Here is a 20,118-nt window from a genome sequence, read left to right on the forward strand (position 1 = left end):
AGTGCTAATGCATGTCTTGTCCAGCATCCTACCAGAAGGAGAAGACCTGTGAAGAGTATTTCATATGCATTTTTAATTTAAATATGCTGATTACCTTGAATTTGGTTTCTCTGCCAACCTATATGTGTTTACATACATGTAGGTCTCTTTTTCATTTTGTAGGTGGAAAAATGTTAACCCGTGAAAGAACTCGTTTTTGGTCCGGAGGAATTTCACGAAGTAGGTCTGAAGGAAATTTGATTGACATGGAAGCCCCAAAATCCTCAAAAAAATGCAATATCACAGGTATGGGAATGTAAAACTGTTGTAATTTTTTCATTCATCACCAGCAACTATTGCAGGTCTAGCTCTGAAAAATGCTACAAAAAAATTAAAAGAATTATAAAACCCAATATTATCATGGACATATTTACACTGTCATTAAAAAGATGAGCAAAATAGCAGAGCCAACAGAATATAATAAATATTATGAAGAGGTAACAATGCATTATCAGATGAGTGGTATATGCAGTAAATATGTAATGAATTTTGGTATTAAAGGTATCTCTAGAGGTTAGAGTGAGCTATGAAATCTTTATGGAGCATAAAAGAATTAAATTGATTCTTAGAGGAAAAGTAGTTTTAAGAGTTATATGGAACTAGTTGGATGAAAGTATGAAAATAGGAGAAATACAACTTTGTTTTTTCAAAATGCATGCTCTATTTTTAATATATGCCACTTAAAACATACTACAATCAAGATAATAGTTCTATATATATATAAATTAACAAAAAAATCCTCTTTCTCTTTTGGCTGGCCTCTTGGCTTCCATTTTTCTCTGAATCAGAACCAGCTTCACAAAGTCCACAGAGTCATTAGCAATATTTATTGGGAAATGACCAAGTATGAGTAGCTTTCAACATAAAAAGACTTCAATACTTGTGAAATATGTATAAATTCCTTAGAGTTGATATGTGAATATTTTAATGTGTTGCTGATTCTTAAAATACAGCAGTTCTTTCTCATTTTAAACTGGAAAAAGCTCAACAAATTCCTGCAAGTAATAAATCTGATGTTTATTGTGTATGAAAAAATTATAATGTTATTAAAATTTATCAATACAAAGTCATCAGGAAATAATCTGAAAAAAATGCACTATTTGGCCTATTATTTATTTATTTATTTATATTTTAGAGATGGGGAAGGGAGGGAGAAAGTGAAGGAGAGAAACATCGATGTGAGAGATACATCGATTGGCTGCCTTCTATACGCACCGCCATGGGGACCCAACTTGTAACCCAGGCATGTGCCCTGACCTTTTGGTTTGTGGGGACGACACTCCAACCAACAGATTCACACCTGCTAGGGCTGGCCTATTATTTTAACAAAATGTATTTGAGCTATTAGCAAATGTATTTGATATTTTTTATATATTGAATATTATTAGAAATGAAAAAATTAAGTAATATAGATATATTGAGACCAACTATTCAATGTTTAGAAAAAAATCTAGATAATTGACTGAATTATTCTGCTTGTTCAGAGATTTTCTTTTGTGAAAATGAAAGATAAAACTAAAAGGCATAAGTTTATGTAGTCTGGGTCATTTTGAAGGAAATGTGTTACATTGGTTATTATCTAAACTGTTAAACATTCATTTATTTATAAATCATTATGTCTTAAGATAAAATAATAACACACATGGTTATAATAAACTGGTAGGACAAGTTCCCTTTCTCAAAGCATGAAAATTTGACCAAATTTTACATTAATTTTGCAGCATCGTTAGATTGGAGATCAAAAAGCAAAATGAAAAAATCTTGAATTTTTAAGCTATAATAAAAATGAATCTTGGTTGTATCACAGAAGGACACTCACCTTTGTTTTGCTCTGTTTTTGTTCAAATAACAAGACTGTCCAGACCCAAGTTGGCTCCTCAACAGGCCAGATGCTTTCACACTTCATGGCAATGATGTTTCCAAAGCTACAAATCCATTCTGGGATGAACTGTCTGCCTCTAACCCATTTTTGGATGATGTAACTCAGCTAAGAAATAATCCGAAGAAAGATAATACCTCTATCTTGAAGGAAGATCCTTTTCTTTTTTTTAGAGCAATAGAAACTGGAAATTCTTTTGGTTCCTCTGGTGAGGAACCTGATGTGCACCAACTGCTTACGCAGGCTTCTTCGAGGAAATCAGCGAGGTCTAAAAGTGTTTCAGAACTTTTGGATGTTTTGGAAGACACAGAGCATGCCCGTGAGAATATATGGAACTCTGACCAGATCCTAGAACAAGATTTGGAATGGCTTCAGGATGATCGAGAGGCTTATAAAATGGCTTGGTTAAGCCAACGCCAGCTGGCCCGCTCTTGCCTGGATTTGGATACAATTAGTCAGAGTCCTGGATGGGCACAGACACAAGTTGCAGAGACTGTGATAGTTTGTAAAGTAAACCACCAGGGAGGATCAGTACAATTACCTGAATCAGATATCACTGTTCATGTGCCCCAGGGTCATGTGGCTGTGGGAGAATTCCAAGAAGTATCTCTAAGGGTTTTTCTTGATCCTCCACAAATGCTTAATCACAATCTTTCCTGCACGGTAAGCCCGCTGTTGGAAATCATGTTAGGCAACCTTAACACAATGGAAGCTATTTTGCTGGAGATGAAAATTGGGGCTGAAGTGAGAAAGGATCCATTCAGCCAAGTCATGACAGAAGTGGTGTGTTTACACAGCCTGAGTAAAGAAGGCCCTTTCAAAGTGTTAAACAACTGCTACATTTATGAAGACACCATCCAAGTCAGGCTAATAGATTTGAGTCAGGTGATGTATCTAGTGGTTGCTGCACAAACTAAAGCTACTCAGTCACCAGCTGCCACCATTTGGGATTATATCCACAAAACCACCTCAATTGGAATTTATGGGCCCAAACATATCCACCCCAGTTTCACTACTGTTTTCACGGTTTGTGGACACAGTTATATGCCAGGAAAGCTTACAATCTCTGATTTTAGGAAGGGTAGCAAAAACACATCTCCAGTTGTGTTTCAGCTTTGGGGGAAGCATTCGTTCTTACTTGACAAGCCACAGGATTTAAATATTTCTGTTTGTTCATGTGATCCTGATTTTGAAGCAAAAGCCGAAGGAGAAAGGAAAGAAATTAAGCAAAAGCAGTTGCAAGCAAGTCAAGTAGTTCATCAACAATTTTTATTTTCTTTAGTTGACTCCAGAGAGATGCACTTGTTTGTTTTCCATGTTCAGTTAGAGCCTCCTGATGGTAGACCGATTACAGAGTTCTTTATCACTACACCTGATCCAGCTCCAAACCTAAAAAGGCACTCATACCTGCCGGGTGATTTGCAAAAAGGGAAGGAAATCATGTCTGCTCCTTCATTACCAACAATGCGTGTTAAATATCCCACATTTCAAGACAAAAAATTAAACTTTACCAGTTATGGAGTAACTCTGAAGACAGTGCTAAGACAGAACAAGATTGACTACTTACTTGAATATTTCAAAGGAGACACAATAGCTCTTCTTGGAGAACGTAAAGTAAAGGCCATTGGGCAGTCCAAATTGAAAGAATGGTATGTGGGAGTCTTGAGAGGTAAGATTGGACTTGTACATTGCAGAAATGTCAAAGTGATTGCAAAGGAACAAGTAATCTCTATGTCAGATAGTGTCTTCACAACCAGGAGCCTTCTTGAACAGATTGCCCTGCCCTTTAAAAAATTGACTTATATCTACTCAGTTGTATTGACCTTGGTGTCAGAAAAAGTTTATGATTGGAGAGTTTTAGCTGATGTCCTGGGTTACTCACATATGGCATTGGAAGATTTTGATCGAATACAAGCAGACAAAGAATCAGAAAGAGTTTCTCATGTTTTAAAGAAGTTAAAGGAAGATTGCCATGCAGACAAGAATACCAGAAAATTTCTTTACGAACTTGTTGTGGTGAGTATTGCGTGATCACAATAATTTGTTTACCATAGAAAGCTTTATTAACTTGGTAATATTTATAACCAAACCTATGAGAGAAGAAGCTAAGACATTCTCAGCGGTCTTAAATAAATTGAAGTCACTTTACAGAAATATACAGTTTTTCTTACAAGATCATATAAATAGTTCCTTAGATTCAGTTGTAATTTTCCCAGAAATTAGGCCCATGAGGATCATCTTTTAAAGGAAGATTACAGTTTCTGTTTGTGCTAGAGTATAATAGTTAAGAGATTCTCTTCCTCTCTTAAATATTTGGATAGCTCTTAAAATATCAGAGAAACTCCAATAACATGAATAGGAGAAAAGTGAAACAAAACTAATTAACTTGGCCTTTGCTATAGGTCCATGTCTTAGTGGAATTTTTTAAAACATAATCAATGTTCTTTACTTTAGGAATTTATTCTTCTTCTGCATGCAATGTATGAAAACCCTAAAATAATATTGCTTAATATCTTTCTTAATCCTCGTGTTTTAATAGGACTCACAGGATCATTTTTTAAAGATAACATTCACTGCAGTGTAAGGCTCAGTGGAGAATTCCAAAGAAGATGGAGAACAGTTTTTCCCTTGAAGTAGAAATTCAGTATTTTATATAAGCTAAAACAAAGAGCATATTTAAAAATTTTTCTAAAATATATAAATAATAAAATAATAATGATAGCTAACCCTCCTCTAAAGTTTGGCACTGTGCTGAACACTCCATCCACACTATTTAATTTAACCATTATAACAACTCTATAGGGTAAGGAGTTTTCGTCTTACAAATAGTGGGAACTGAGTCTTAGGATGTCGGGTTCCATGGTTGTTAGTATCGGAGATGAGATTTGAAAACTTTTGGTTCCAAAGCCATGTTTAAAACTACTATGCCTTTCTGAAACAAACTTGTATGTGTATCAACATGTTTAAGTATGTGTGTTGGTGTGTGGTGTATGTAGTAAATACCGTGATAGCTGTGCAAGGCTGGTGCCCTTCAGAGATGCGTGGTTCATGTAGACGAGGCAGGTTCATGTTCGAGGAGCAGGGTGTTAACCAAAGTGCAAAACGAGAAGAGAAATTCATTCAATGCCATTACCAGTCATTTATATAATAAAGAAATAAGTATATATAAAATATTTGTTCTCCTTCAATTGTTTTATGATTCTACAGTGACAGAGAGGTTCAAGTTTAAAAGCGCTCATATATATCAGGCACAATTACACTGGGGATGAAGAGAGAGTGTTAATTTTTAAAAAGTCATAATTATCCATAGCATTGTCCCAAGTTGTAGGAGTGTCTCGTCTTCACACAACAGCATGATTCTGAGAAGTTTTCATCACATTTTGATGAGAAGTAGAAGAATGGTTACCAGCACTATTGTGCTCACGCCTTAGAGAAATCCTGTTGCCAGTCCCCTGGTAAGGAAAAGAATTAGTTTTCAAAGAGTAAATGATCATCCTGGGTTGATAAATTATGGACTGCTAGAACTTCGGGGCGTCTTTAGAAGTGTCTAGTTCAATGTCCTCTGTTGCAATTGAAGATATTAGGAGACGTATTAGATAAGTGCCCAAGGCCCTATTGTTGGCCCCAGAGTCAGTCCTAAATCTCTTCTAATTCTGGTCCATCTGCGCCTGCTGTACTTTGCTGGTTGGACTTGCTTCACAGTAAATCAACTTTTTAAATTTTAAGAAACTCTTATGTATGTTGGGTGAGAAATAAGATGCCAGCTTCTAGACTATGTAATGAGAAATTGAATTTCTAGGAAAAAGCCCAAATTAGTGGCTTTTGATTATGACATGGAATTTTTACTGCAGGCTCTGCTGAAGATGGATTGCCAAGGGTTAGTAGCGCGCATCATCCAAGAGGCTGCTATCCTGACTTCAGCCGTCAAGCTGGGAAAAGGCTGGAGGGAACTAGCTCCAAAGTTAGCACGACTCACAAAGCAGCAAATGCAGGCATATGAAGTTCCTCACCGAGGAAAAGCTGGAGGTGTTGCTGTTGAGGTAATATTGCTGTTTGTCTAATTCAGTAGTGAAAAAATGCAGATCAAGTAAATCAAATGTAATCAAGCCTGAACCACTTACAGAGATTAATTGGGAGAGTGTTCTAGAGGCTCCACTAACTGAAGTCATTGACCCTATAATCATCAGTGGTAACTGAAATATACACATACCACTATTTAAAGGCCTTTAAAATATTTATCGAGACTCTTTCAAATACATTGATGTTTCTCCTATTGGATTACATATGGCCTTTGATCAAATAAGTTGACCAAATTGGATAGCTAACTAGTTAGTAGGCAGGGCTAGAAACACTTGAGGCAGATAACATATAACTTTTCAAGGGAGGAGATGGGACCCAGTCAGGGCAAGGGAAGTTCTTATATATAATAATAAGTATTTACCAGTCTTAGGCATAGACTTAGTCATTTGTGATAAATAATATTTGGTGACAATAAACATTAAGAGGGTAGGTAATAATGAGAAACAGATTTCTAAGAGCTTCATTGTTTCTTTGACAATTTTGCATTCCACAAGAACTATAGACATCAAATACAGAATGATGGCACGTAGAACAAAGTAAATATTTACCTCACAAATATTAAATTAAATAAAATTTAACTTTTATTAACATTAAAACAAATGTATACTGTTAGGCATAAGTTAGATACATTTTTCTCTATTTACCATAAAAATGTGAGTCAATTTTTATGGCCTAAATAAAAATATTCCAGTGATGAGCACATATAAAATGTTCTGTATCTTTCTCTCAGATGAGTGTAAGCATGTTTGAGCTATTTCAGTTTAAGGAAAGATGACCTCTCTGATCAGGTGATGACTTGGTAGGAGGCATAAGCTGTGTTCTCCACGTCCTTTTTGGGCATAGAGCTGGAGAAAAATTTCTTACCATGGCAGCTGGGCGTGCAGGACAAAACAAACCTTTCATGAAGGGACAAGAATCAAATCAGGTCAGATGAACCCCAGCAGGTGCGGTGGAAGTCACGGCAGGCAGGCTTCTGGGTACCCAGAGCCTAGCTCTCCTTCACACAGGATTTTTCAGCCAGGAGCAGCCAGAGGCGGAGGACATATTTCCCTTTCATAGACTACGTTTGTCCCCATACCCTAAGAAGTGCGTTACAACCTACAAATCACTTTTTACTGAATGAGCTAAAAGATGAGAAATTGATAAGAAAGAAGAAAAGAACAATATCATGAGGGGTATGCTGGTCTGATAGTTGAGTTAAGTGGTTAAAAAGTTGTCTAACTAAGGTACCACTACACACCTATTCAAACTGACACATCCAGAATACTGATAGTACCAAATGCTGTTGAAGATGTGGAGCAATAGGAATCTTTCCTCTTGTTGGCAGCAATGCAAAGTGGTACAGCCCCTTTGCCAGAGACTTGGACTCTTTCTTACCAATGAAACATACTCTTAGCATATACTCCATCAGTTGTGCTCCTTGGTATTTACCCAAAGGAATTGAAAACTTATATCTACACAAAAACCTGCATGGGGATATTTATAGAAAGTTTATTTATAATCATCAAAACATGGAAGCAACTAAGATGCCTTCAGTAGGTGGGTGAATGGATAAATGAACTTGTGTGCATCCAGACATTGGGATATTATCCAGCACTAAATGGAAACTAATTATCAATCCGTGAGAAGATATGGAGGAACCTTAGATGTATATTACTAAGCAAAATAAACCAGTCAGAAAAGGCTACATACTGTATGATTCCAAATATATGACATTCTAGAAAAGGCAAAAGTATGGAGACAGTAAAAAGATCAGAGGTTGCCAGGGGTTGGGAGGGAGGAATGAATAGGAAGAGCACAGAGCATTTTTATGGTGGTGGTTCTATGTTGAATATATGTCATTATACACTGACCCAAACCCACAGAGTGTACAACAGCAAAGGTAAACCCTAACGTGAAGTACAGACTTTGGGTGATTATGCTGGAGCAGTGTAGATTCTTCAGTTGTAACAAATATAGCACGCTGATCGGAGGGAGGCTATGCATATGAGGGGGCAGGAGGTATGTGGAAAATCTCTATGCCTTCCTCTCAACTTTTCTGTGAAATCTTAACTGTCTCTTTAAAAATCTTTTGAAAGTTGTTTAATTGAAAGCAGGACTTTTTTTTCTTAGTAAGTCTCTGTTTTTAAGAAGGCTTTGTTGAGAGTTATTTATCAAAGTTATTTAATCTCTCAGCTTTGTTAAGTATCTGACATCTCTCTAATTACGGTTGTTTATAGTTTCTCTTCCCCCAAAGCTTGAAGGAGGCCACACTGCCTGCTTTTCCATTATTTACTTTTGCACTGCCCAAAGCATAAACGACCAAGTCTATGCCAAAGGCTAATAAATATTCAGAAGCAGAAAGGAAAGCCCCTAGGTGTCTCTCTAGGGGGGTAATGTTTAGTTTATTGTGATTAATACTCACAGTCATCACTCTGATCCATGTTAAACAATTCTTAAAAAATAATCCATGGTGTATTGACCTAAAGCCATTGCCATCTGTGGCAATTGTTACCTGTTAGGCCACTTAAAACTAAACAGTGAAAGCATGCTGATTTCCATCCCCTTGGAAAAAAAAAAAAAGCTGTATAATTTTCTCTCTCAGAAGGAGATGATTCTTAAATATGATCAATTTCGAGTCAGATAGTTGATTTCAAAACATACTGATATTGGTTTAGGGTCGTGCATGTAGAGGAAGGAACGGCAGTTGTGACGGGAAGGTCAAGAGGCCCGCTGCCCCCAGGCTGCTTTTATTTCCTTTATCTCTCTGCCTCCAAGGCCCGGGCTCAGAGAGTGTCCTTCTCTGACTGCCAGTGCCGACAGTCAGGCTCTTTCACTAGCTTTCCTTTCTTTTCAACTTCTCCGGTTCCCTTTGTTCTACTTTTATGGTATCTAACACTTATCTGGCACTTACTCTGTGCCAGGCACTGTTTCAGTAACGTTTCAAAAATTCACTTAATCCTTCCAACAAAAAAGTGTGGGTCAGGCACGAACATTATCTGAAGGGTAGGGAGGCTGCGTTGCTTGCTTAAACATGCACAGCTAGAAAGGCTTGGAACCAGGTAGAGGACGCAGGCCTTGGATTTCAGGGTCCCTGTGCTTTACCCTCTGCCCACCCACCCCAAATCCACTGTGGTGGCTGAGTGGCAGAGCTGGTAGATGTGATAGGATGGGGGTTTAGCATCTCATCTCCCCTTCCCCCTCCCTTTTTAAGTTATAATACTACTAAAATTTGCCTCAACATCTTCATCAAGGCTCAAGCTGGTTAAAGAATGGAGATTATTAATAATATGTCTGTAAGATTTTTATTGAGTATTTTGGCCATTTCTTACTCACTTATAAGATGAATAAAAGCCTCTCTCTGGAGACTTCTGAGAACATCACTTTTTAAACTAACCATCTCCCTAAATTAAATTTTAAGAAATGTTATTCAGTTTTTCTAATGACATTGCAATTCCTACATAAATACAAAACTATAAAACTTGAAATATGTGTGCTTCTGTTTTTCAGAGTGATTCTTTAGACAAAAAGTACACTTATGCTATACAAATTTGTTTAATTGTTGCCAGGGTTTTGTGAAAGTTAGGAAAAAGTGGACTTTTTCTGAGGGTGTTTATATCTTTAACATAAATAAAATAAGAATCAATAAAATATTAGAAAATAGCCCATTTTTAAAAACAGGCGGGCTTTACAAGGGGCAATGCTGGGGGTTTGGGGGATAAGACTCACAGACCTAATTCAGGTACTCCTCACTTAGCCCTCTGGGGATTATGACCGTATATGGTAATACATTCCTTAGCAACTCTCCTATGGGCCCTTACCTGCCAATAACAGTTATGGTCTTTCCACCTCATTCACTATGGACACATTCACCAAGGTCACTCAAGGTTCACTTCGCCCTTCATGATACATTCAGCCACGCTCACCTCAACCCCGGGTGCCAACGCGTAGGCCTGCTGAGGCTGATTTCTTATCTGACCTGCCAGGATGGGCCACCCTCCCTATGGAAGCCAGACAAAGTCAATATTTCTAATTGTAACTTTTTTTTCTTTCTCAGAAACCACTTACCTATAGAGAGTTAGAACTGGCAAGGTATATTTATATCTTTTTGTAGTCAGCACTTAAACACAGGATCTAATTCTCTGTGTCATTTGCTAGCCCTCCTTGTTTTTGACTGGCTGCTGTGGTGTTCAGAGCCCTTTATTCTAAGTCTAGATTTAAAAAATGGGGGAATAGGTGATCCTCACACAACTGATTTAACTGGATTTTATTGTTTAATAAATAAATGAAAATTCTAGATGGAATTCTTCCTACTTGATTAATACTATTTTCCTCTGTTTATTTGCTCTCAATATTTAATTCATCCATTACTGAACACATTTTTTGGAACTTCAGTCTCAGCACTGGAGCATTAATAGCTACAAAAAACCCAAGCATTGTTTTTTCAATTCTAAAGCCAAATTTTATTTCGCCTTGGAATTGGGATAAACTGTTAATATTTGAATTGTTATATATTTAAAGAAGTATGTGATTAGATGCTAAAACCATGAAAATAACTCACAATGAGAATGAGTTGTGTAATTTATTGTATGTGAACCAAGTGTCAGCTAATCATGTGGACATTTTCTTCACATATTTCATTTATTTCAACAAACTTTGTAAGGAAGACATTATACCATCTATTTTTTTTACAGAAATGTAAACTGAGAGTGAATGGATTTGTATAAATCATTCAGAATAATACGGCTATTAAGTGACAGAATTAGGATTTGAATTCAGGTACTTCATGCCCAGTCCTATCCACTGTGCTCTACTGATGGTAAATCCTGTCAAAATTAACTAAATGAAAAAAAAAAAAAATCAAAGTTGGGAAGAACCATCAGGCCTCCCAGCCTAATCCTGAACCATGGGAAATATTTGAATAATTGGAGAGAACTAGAAGGGGATTTCAGTGATTCTGGAAACCAATGACTATTACAAACTACTAAGGAGAACATGTGGATGGGAGGGTAGAATTTATCCTAATAATTATTGGGATATGTGGAGATTATATATAGATGTATGTTGATGGAGGAAGGAGTCTCTAATGATTGCCAGAGCATAGAGGGCTCTACCATTTAGTAGCTCTAGGACCTTGGGAAATTTACTTGACTTTTCTAGGAATTAAATTTTTTTTTTTTAATTGAGGTGAATGATACACTCCTCCTCACTGGATATTTGGAGGATTAAAAGACATAATGCATGTGAAATATTTGGGACAATGCTTTGCACATTGTAAACATTGTAATAACTTAGTACATATTACCTGTTATTTTGACTAAGAGGCAGAGGTGACTTTGGCAACTGTGTGATGTTGAGTGATTTTGGAAAGAGAATAATGTACTGTATAGTAATTTTCAGTAAAACAGCTGGGAGCAACAATTGAAAAAATTGCAGGGAAGAGTCAGCAGTAATTTCAAGGCTTCTTCTGAGAAACTGGCAGAATGGTAATACACAGAAAAAAATGAGAAAAAAGTCTTGGCTGATCAGCTTTTTCTTACTGGCTTAACAGCATTTCATTTTTCTGGGAAAATGCCTCTTCCAAAAGGTAAAAGGGATGTCCTCGGGCTTGCACGGTTTTGGCTCACATGGCAACTCCTGAATTCTGCTTACAGAGACGAGCATTGTCTGCTGCTGTATCTGGAACTAGTTCAGTTCCAGCCTTGGTTCTTAAATCTATAGATACTTGTTCTTTTTCAGAAAGAAATACAGTTGTAATTTCTTTAAAAAGGGAAAAGGATTATGTGGAAATGTAGCTATCAGTGGTAAAATGTATATAATAATTTCTCAAATCTCTGTTGTTTTACTAGAGATTTGGCATAGTAACATAATATTTAGATCACCATTGTCTAGTTTTTATAATGCATCAATTTTTTGGAAATGATGAAATAAAAAGGCATTACAGTAAAATTAATGGGGCAATGCATTGTATTCCTACAAGCTTTAATTTAATTCTGTGTTATGTCTCATTATCACTCTGAAAATCAAATAGAAATAATAATCACATTAGGTTAAATATTATAAAAATACTTTGAAATGGATTTTGAGACACTAATATTTGATTTAGATTTTCTTTATTAAGGCTTATTATTAAGGACCACAAACAACAAGGAGTTTCAGAAAACCAAAGTCCACCTAAGTATAAGATATAAATCAGCACTTACTGAAATTGCTTCACATTGTGATAGATTCATGGGAATAACTTAGTGAGTGGCCTTATATTTATGGCTAGGTGACCTGGATTCTTCTCCTAGATGTTTGGCCATGGTTTTATTTTCATTTCAAGTACAAACTCCAATTAGTATTAATCAAGCACCTAGCGTATGCCAGGACCCTTCATACCTGTTTACTTTGTATACTTGGCAATGCCTTTACGGCATTGAGTGCACTTCCCCTCCACCCTTTGTTTTATAGAAGGAGAAAATATGGTGCAGAGAAGTTGTATAACTTACCTAAGATCCTGTAGCTAGTAAGTTGAGAGTCTAGGTTCAAAACCACAATGTGGTTCTCTATATCCACAACTCTTACCGCTATCCAGGGTGGGGCAGAAGTAGGTTTACAGTTGTTCCTATGGAAAACAATAAAATAACTAGTAAGTAATAATACAAGAATAAACGATGTCATGTAAACCTACTTTTGCCACACCCTGTGTTTTTCCTCATTTACTTCCATATTGAATGATTAGATTGGAGAAGCCCAGGGTCTTTAAACTCTGATGTTCAGACATTTCTACTAATATATAGTTGTGGCAGGGGTTAAGGGTTGGATGATGGGGAGGCAGCCTGGACTCTTCCTAATTAAAAATTTCTGAGAATGGTTTGACCAGCAGGTTTTCTTATGATATTAGACTGGTTTGAGCAGGTGTACTAATAAAGCATGAGCCCTCCATATTCCTCTGGCTCATTCCAAACCCCTGACATTCCAAGTGGTTGGTTATTCCTAGAACAAACAAAGCTTGGCTGTCTTAGAGTCTTTTCCAAGAGCATCTTATGTCAAGTTTTAACCAAGTATCACCTCCTTCCTGAGGAAGCAGGGACCCCTAACATGTTCTCTTCTAAAGATAATGGCAACTTCATCTTCAACAATATTTATGTACTTGCCAATTACAGGTGATGGAAGGCCCACCTGAAAATTGTCAATGATAATTACATGTAATAATCATTCATAAGGCAAATTTGCCTTAATATTTCTGGAACTAATTGTACTTAAAATAAAACCTTGCTTCTATAGTTTTATGAGGAAGTAGGTGGATAATTAAACCTTTAATGTGGCAAGACGGAATTATTTAAAGGTAGTTAAAACCAATTATATTCTATATGCTATTCATATTTTACAAGCTAAGGGAAAAAAAAACCATAGCTGTTATGCTCCAATCTGAGTTACTTTTATTCATGTTGCATTTCATTATCTAGTCTATCATCTAAGGTCTTACTGGCTTCTGGGAATAAGCATTCTGAACTTGGAAAACTTAATTTTTAAAAAATTTCTACCCCTGTTTCATTTCTTTTGTCATTTCACTTATTTCTTTCTTTGCTTCTATGTTTTGTCCTCTAGTACCTAGAAGGTAAACTAAAACAAGACCTATTTCTTCCACACGAATGCTGGGACTTTGGAAAATTGCTCAACTCTGCTAGATTAAATGCTTACCAGTGCTGCTGCCCTTTCTATATAGAGATCAAAGCACGTAGAAAAGAAACGAACAACTCTACATTTTGATCCGTGTCCTGCTTCCTATTCAAAGATGAACTGGCAGCACCGTGAAGTTACCATTAAAAAACTCTCTAAGAGTAGAAGGCCGAGAATGATGCCTGTGTATCCAGTATTTGTGATGGAGACGAGGAGGCTGAGAGAATTTATTTTGTGGTTAAGACTAATTAAATGAAAACAAACCCTCAGGAGCATGCTTTCCTTTTGATTTGTCAAAGCATTAGTGTAGCGTTTCTGCATATTTTGCTCTTAAGTCATAAAGTTGAGCAATAGCGGAAGAACTATTTTAAAACCACTGAATAGATATAATAACACAGACCTGGAAGAGCTCTTGGCCGTCCACCACTCATTTCCAGCGTTTGGAGGACTGAACTTAGGTTATCCTGGAAAGGATATTGTTTATTCTACTCATTTTATTCATTCAGACATTTCCAGAGGAAATGATTTCATTTTCTTTTGAATTTACCACGAGGTTTAGAATCCTTTGTTGTTTAATGTGTGTGTATTTTGTAACATAATTTTATCAAATCTATAGTTAGTTAATGTATGCAAGTTACCTCTTGTGTCTCTGCCTTTAATAATATATGTTCACTTGCTGAGTAAGAAAACTAGAATGACATAAGATAATAAGAAATGCCCAAAGAAAGAAAAATGTAAAATTTAAGGACTTGAGGTCAAATGTCATATATCTATACACAATGACAACAAACAACTGATTAGACTATTTATTGCATTGATTAAACACCGGACTTCCGTCAGGTGTTGTTAAGGCAAATCTCAGTAAAGAAAAATTTATATTTACCACATCTGGCAGACAGTTGCTTATTGAAGGAAAACATAGTTGCCCAAAATTTACATATTTCACCATTGCGTCAAGGTACATAACTACAACATTTACTTTTGATCCCACTCCTTTTCAGTTTTTCTTGATACTTTTCCCCTAATTACACACCCCTACTCCATAATGATTTTAATATTTGCCTGTGGTTTTTGTTTTCTACCTAAAGGAATTTAACTCCTTTTCTTGAGTGTTTTATATATGCTACCTCTTTAAATCTCAGTAACCCTTGAATTCTCCATCTAGCAAAGTTAGGATTCAAAACAAACTCCTTTCCATTATAGTATATTACTTTTCACATATTTTTTCTTTTAAAAATAATTTTACTTTCCACTCCTTCTCCTTCTAGCTTTGTCTTTCTTTATTTAACTTTCAAATTCCAAATGTGACCCATCTGTTCTGTGGCTTTAAGTTCCTTGACACCTGCTCATTCCTGCAGACTGCCCTCCACCACTTTCTTTAAACTGCCTTCTCCAAGGTTTCCAAAGGCCTACAAATTGCCAGACTCCTGAGTTTTTTCGTTTTTCATTCATGTTTCCACATTACTTGATGTTAGAGGTAGCAGAGAAAGTAACAGAAAAGGGATGTCTTCAGTGAGAGGCATGTTGGTAGATGTTTAACAATCAGCTCTTGAATAGTAGCTTTTGCCAATTTCCATGGGGTAAATGCTCCCACCTGGGGTGATTTTATCCCCCAATGTGATGTCACTGAGCATGGAGCTGGGCGGCATGTGAACAGCCGGCTCTGGGGAGCTGTTGTGAACGGGCTCCACCAACGCCCTGCGTATCTGCTCGGAATGCTATCAAGCCTTGGCGTTTGCAGCGTGAAGCACCTGTTTCATATTCTATCCCTCTCACTGCAGCTTCTCTCCATTTCCTTATTGCCTTTATTTCTTCCTGTGGCCCCTAACTGCAGACTTAGTTGAGGGTTGAACTTTTTATTCTCTCCCTTGGGTTAAATTTTCATTCTCTCCCTTGGCCTTTTCCTCTACTTGCGTGCTTTTCATCGTTGCTTTATCATGAATGATGCTAAGCCCTTGACTGCTCCCTGGAGGTCATCTGCCCGTTCAATTTCTAAGCCCCTCCTTTACCTCCCCCTCACAGGGCTAAAACTAGACCTCTTCCTTGCCCTCACCCAGAAAGTACTCACTTTCCTACTACATACCGGACATGGCATGAGGTGCCTTGGACATAATACTTGGAAGTTAGTTCCCATAGTTTATAGATTAAAAAATTCAAAGTTAAGATAATTTGATTAATTTACCCAAATTGACCCATTCAATAGGCAATAGAATGCAGATGTGAAGCTAGGTTTTGATACCATGACATCAAAACCCCTCTTTCTTTCTATTACACCATAGTGCTTCTCAGCTAGTGGGACTATCCTTTTTACTCACACCGAATTAAAGTACACAAGTAATTTCTACATATTGTATCATTTCTTCGCTCTTATTAATTACCAAGTCCTGTCTATTCATGTGTTGGGCCATTTATGCAAGTCTCTCTCCCTTCTGTGTTATAAGCTTCTAAGCGAGAGCCATACTACAGTAATAATTTTATCCCTTTATGTAACAAAATTCCTTATAGTTGTAGGTACTCAGTAATTCTTGGTTTAATAAATGAAATAATTATTTAATGAACAATAATGTGTTTCAAATATTTTCATTGTATCTGTGCTAGAATAGTGCTTTTCTGTCATCTGTATTGAGAGCAATGAATGCTATTATATACAGAAAATCAAATTTTGCACTGAAGAAATATTCAGGAGAAAAATAGGATACAAAATATGCTCCTATTTTAGTACAATTTATGATGTTTACCACTGTCCTGGTGTTTTCAGCCCATTGCTATTGTATGCAGTCCTAGGCAGCTTATGGTTTAGACTCCAGGGAATGAGTCTAGGGCTATATTCCCCTTTGCATTTCAGAGTAATTGAGGGGACTCCTGGGAAGTCTTTTCACACTTTCAGAAGTCTTAATTAGGGTCCAGGACTCAGCAATCTATCCAGAGTTCTCTGAATTGTAAGAGCGGGTCACACTGCTCTGCTATGAGTACCAATTGCCAAATGTGAGAGAGTTATCTTGCCCTCTGCGGCAGTAAGTGGATGTATCGCTGGGACTTCTGAATTTGAAGTTTCCAGCTCCTGCATCACTTGGTGTATTTCCTACTCCCTACAGCGCTGAGAGGCTGATTCATGATTAAGTAAGCCCCAGGCTTTTCTATACATAGCAATCCATGTGCTGCAGCAAGATAGGTGATGTAGAGCTCTTTACCTGGGAAGTGAGGGAGCCGTTTGTGCTGCCTCTGACTATGAAGTAGCTTTGAGTCTATAGTGAACAACCTGAAAATTACCTGTTTGTGGTTCTTAAGAGACTTCTGTCTTCTGTGATACTACACTAGCACCTTGGTACTGAAATGCTCTCAGTTGCTGTTTATCATAAAATATCCTCGAATGCATCTTTTGTCAGACTCTATCACTAAGGGATTTAGATTAAATTACTAGGTGTCTTTACCTGTAAACACCATTATATACATGGCAAATTGAAAAATAACGTACCAGTTAGTTGAGCATCAGGGAAGAGTAAGTGAATGCAACATAGAATACAGTACTCAAAGCTTTTATAGAGGGTTATTAACTAAAGAATAATTTTTTTTTTGGTGCTTCTTTGCATCTGAGATGTAAAAGGTAAGATTGAGTCTAGCAAAAAGGCTCTGTTATTATGTCTCAATTTATCTTTCACTTCTGAGCTTTTAGTGGTGACCTATACTTTTAGGAGGTTTGACTTCAATGAGTACTCAGGAAAATAGAAAAAGAGATGAAAGAAGACCCTTATTTACAGACCCTTATTTATCAGAGTGGTAGGTTGGTGAGGATAAAACTCAGTATACAAAAATTTGGGATGGTTTCTGTTGCCCTATCATGACCACATTGATATGCTGTAATTTTGAAAATTGTCTTTCCTTCTCTCCCTTGTAGAATCAAACTTTGTCAAGAGAGATAAAGACATGGGCATACATGGCACCCAAGGAAGGCCAGTTAGGACTAATAACATTAAATTATCTTTTGAGCCTGTTGTCTATCCTTTTATGTAGATTGAATTGAAACATAATGATACTCTTTATTCAGGTCTTTCATTCTTTAAACTTAACCTGTAGCATATCTGGGGATATCAGAAGAGAGTGAAAAATTATAAAATTATATCCCAATGCCCTAGTTCATCAGATATTACTGTTAATGGAGGCCCTATTTTAAGAAGGCAGCTCTGCATAACATTTAGCTCAGTCTGTGTTCCTGCCTTTTGCAAGTGATAAAATTACAAATGAATTAGTTTAGTGAGCCCAAATAAGTAGCAAGTAATAAAGTTTATATTCTAAATGTTCCAATTATAACTGCACAGTTCATTTTGTTATTTTCCTAGAGAAAATTCATTTTAAGCTGCGTGTGTGTGTGTGTGTGTATTATATTTGTCTTATTTGGTTGGCCTTTGTCTCTATTCTCTCCCAGCCTGGTTGCCTTGGTTACCATCACATACACTCTTGTACAAGAGAATCCTATCTGACGTACATTTATTTCTATGGAAACAATGACGTCATTGGTATGGGTGGGTGCTTAGGGAGCGCTTAATGAACTGTTGAATATTGATCTTTCTTTTGGTCATAAAATGTATCATTAAGTTACATTTTTAAATTAGAGAACTATATTTTTATTTTCCCTTTGACTTGATTATGAAGCTAAGTTTTTCCTTTATAGACTTGCTTGAATAAAATGACTAAAATGTTATACTATACATCCCATTATATGATATGTGGTATCTTAAAGCTCAACACAGATATATATAACAATAATAGAATTTTTAATTTAACATTAGAAGACTCTCAGAGAGTGAAAAGTATATCTCACTGATAGTTATTAAAATATTTTCTATAATATTAAATAAGTCCATGAATGATTAGTATTTCCTCTTTTTCTTTGTTTTTTGTTTTTTACATCTTAAGAAGCTTTTAAACCTTTTTTAAGCATCTATTTTACTCTCTGTTTTACTTCCACACTACTCCAGTTTAATTTTTTTTTTCTTTATAGATGATGTGGAAACCGGCTTATGATTTTCTCTATACTTGGGGTGTTCACTACGGAAACAGCTGCAGAGATGTGTTACAAGACCTTCAATCAGCTTTGGACAGAATGAAACACCCAGTGACCAAACAATGGCGAGAATTAACTGGAGCTTTAATTCTCGTAAATTCTTTAGAGGTTTTGAGAGCAGCTGCATTCCCCACTTCTGAGGAAGGATAGAAATGAGGGGTTTATTCATTTTTTTCCCCAGAGGCAGGAGAGCAGTGGAGGTAAACGTGTGTGCAAGAGAAGGTGCTCAGAAAAACATTGCTTTTTCTTTATTTGTGTTTGACAAAATATTTTCCACGTGAAAGCACAGCAGAACACAAAATCCAGGAATGAGTTTTATAATCAGCTATGTATTTGCATATTTCAGATGCAAACATTAGGCCACTTTGTTGTTGAGAACGGAAAGAAAAACCCTCTCTACCTTTCAAAGTTACTTTTAATTTAACTATTACATTATGCAGATACCCAGATCAACTAGAAGCTCTCAGTGTGAACAAGGACGTTTTACCAGGAGGCAGGTAGGGAGAGAGGAGAAGCAAACACAAGCTTGTGGACTGGCCCAGGGCTGCAGACTTCCTGTATCTCACCTTTTCTTTCTCCATGGGGTGTGCTCACATCATTCCCATTTTCTGCGTGAAGAAACTAAGCACTGGAGAGGATGCTCAGGGCTGTAATAGCTAGGGTAAAGTAGGTTTTCTCTCTGCAAAACCTGATTCTATCTTTTTAAATCCAGAGTGCATAGTAAAATTGTAAAAAAAAAAAAAAAAAAAAGAAAAATTAAAAATGCATATTTAAACTTACAGGGAAACGGAGCTATTTCATTTTAATTGAAGCTCACTGCTCTTGTCCACCATCTCTTGAATGATGGCCAAATGGAATATGTGACTTAGAAATCTGTCACTGCAAATATGAACTGGAGTTTTCACTGCCCTCCTTCGGCATCTTGGGACCTAGCTAATCCTGGACTTTTCTTCAGGATCATGATGTAGAATAGTTCATTAATTCTCAGGGGTTTTTAATAACAAGATTTATTTTTAAAAAGTAAATTGGACTTAACACTGTTGAATGTGGTAGTCTTAACCAGCAAAACACTAATATCTGCGTGTGTGTATGCACACATGCTCATGCAAACGTGTGTGCGTGCGTCAGAGCATTTTATAAAGCTTTTGGAAGGCAAAGATAATACAGGAATTTGGGCCAGGATAAAGGCTAACTGCTGGCAGAGACTTCAAAAAAAGATGGTCTGCGCTTACACATGTGTCAATCGTCTGGCCACCTGCCAGTGTTTATGTGCTTTGGACAGTCTTTTTATTTATTGTCATTTAATCAATAGGGGGAATGAGTGTTCCTACCTTGCGGCAGGCACATAGATGCTTGAGATTAGTAATCGGATAATAAAACCAGGATGATTGCTGACATCAGTATTGCTAAGTGA

The 20,118-nt window shown here is 36.7% G+C and overlaps 1 protein-coding gene across 1 annotated transcript; it reads left to right on the forward strand.

Moving 5' to 3' along the window:
• Positions 1 to 133: 133 nt before the first annotated feature.
• Positions 134 to 19,441, forward strand: MACC1 (MET transcriptional regulator MACC1). Its single transcript, XM_090287129.1, has 4 exons — positions 134 to 285; positions 1,893 to 3,934; positions 5,770 to 5,958; positions 18,642 to 19,441. The coding sequence occupies exons 1-4, from the start codon at positions 171 to 173 to the stop codon at positions 18,852 to 18,854; spliced, it is 2,559 nt and encodes an 852-aa protein (XP_090143255.1). The 5' UTR covers positions 134 to 170; the 3' UTR covers positions 18,855 to 19,441.
• The last annotated feature ends 677 nt before the right edge of the window (positions 19,442 to 20,118 follow it).

Source organism: Furipterus horrens, unplaced genomic scaffold (assembly GCF_987537825.1).
Source record: "Furipterus horrens unplaced genomic scaffold, mFurHor1.1.pri manual_scaffold_9, whole genome shotgun sequence".
NCBI classification, from domain to species: Eukaryota; Metazoa; Chordata; class Mammalia; order Chiroptera; family Furipteridae; genus Furipterus; species Furipterus horrens.